Source organism: Temnothorax curvispinosus, unplaced genomic scaffold (assembly GCF_003070985.1).
Source record: "Temnothorax curvispinosus isolate PA1 unplaced genomic scaffold, ASM307098v1 QBEX01003809.1, whole genome shotgun sequence".
Classification (NCBI taxonomy): Eukaryota; Metazoa; Arthropoda; class Insecta; order Hymenoptera; family Formicidae; genus Temnothorax; species Temnothorax curvispinosus.
In genome coordinates this window covers 1-1,209 of record NW_020213589.1, presented here as the reverse complement: position 1 = coordinate 1,209, position 1,209 = coordinate 1, and the positions used below count along the sequence as shown (strand labels likewise).

Below are 1,209 nucleotides of genomic sequence, written 5' to 3'. Positions count from 1 at the left end.
ACACACACACACACACACACACACACACACACACACACACACACACAAACTTTACTATTACATATAATAATTATTTATGTAATTTTATAATTAGAGCGTTGTAAAAGGATTTCATATTTCTCCGAGTTGAATTAAATAAGCGCGGTATTTAAATAAAGTTTAAAGTTCTTAAGTGGGCAGTGTCGCAATATCTAGAAATTCTTGTTGCTCTTAGAAATTCATACAGTTGTAAGCTCGTTTCACTGTTAGCCTCGTCCTCCAAACTTTCCGCTGAAATAGAAACACTGTTTCGCTATTAAGATGGTTCGTCGCCAACGGCAAGTTAGACAAAATGGTGCAGAAGCTGCAACGGATAGCGAAGATCAACAGAAAGAGCCCTGACACACGCATCTATGAAGTCTTTGTCGTAAGTAAGATTGATAACGAGACGCACAGCTGTGAGACGTGTGAAACCGTGACGCAAACAGCGCATCACTCATTGTCCACCTTATCGTCTTTACAGAGAAACTTGACCGTGACCAATACCCAAACAGAAAGCGCGAACGTCTTCGATATTCTCAAGTCACCGCGTCTAGCGAAGAACACCATTCTGCTAATCTTGTTTTGGTGAGTGAGATGCAACTTTATATTTTCCGCTGTCGCTTTGTCGCGTCGTTTTTCCTTCCTTATTCGATATATTGCCTCTTCAGCTTGGCGGAACATTAGTTTTTTATGATCGCATTTCCATCTTGCGAGAGGATATATCTTGACTTAATTTCCTTTCTCGAAAATAGCTTCAGAATCTGATGACACATCTCAGATTTTATCTGCTGAACTAAATTTATACCGCGCTGTTGCTTTTGAAATCGGATATAACGTTATATTCCGCGTCGCGTACAGCAACGAAGTTACGGATGTACTTTCGGGTACTTTCTAGGTCCTTGACGATGATAGCTTTCGATGGCCACGTATACTCCCTCAAGCTGATCCAGAGCTCGGTGTTCGTGTCCTTCTCTCTCGCTTGCGCGACCGAGCTGCCGGCCGGGCTGTTGCTGACGTTGCTATTGGACCGCTGGGGTCGCCGATTTTGCGGATTTATCACTCTGGCCATGACTTGCCTCTTCAGCTTCGCCGAACTGCTGTTACAGTCGAGTGAGCACATATACACATGGGCTTTCAAATGTGTCTTTCGAATAAAATCAAGCGGTCCGCGACCGTGCCGCAATCCCT

General features: G+C 43.7%; 1 protein-coding gene across 1 annotated transcript; it reads left to right on the top strand.

The window, feature by feature from the left end:
* Nucleotides 1-37: 37 nt before the first annotated feature.
* LOC112452899 (organic cation transporter-like protein) lies at nt 38-1,200 on the top strand (the record flags this gene model as incomplete). Its single annotated transcript, XM_025013346.1, has 3 exons — nt 38-406; nt 503-606; nt 917-1,200. Coding segments are annotated over exons 1-3 (463 nt in total), but the record flags the coding sequence as incomplete, so codon positions are not given.
* Between the last annotated feature and the right edge of the window lie 9 nt (nt 1,201-1,209).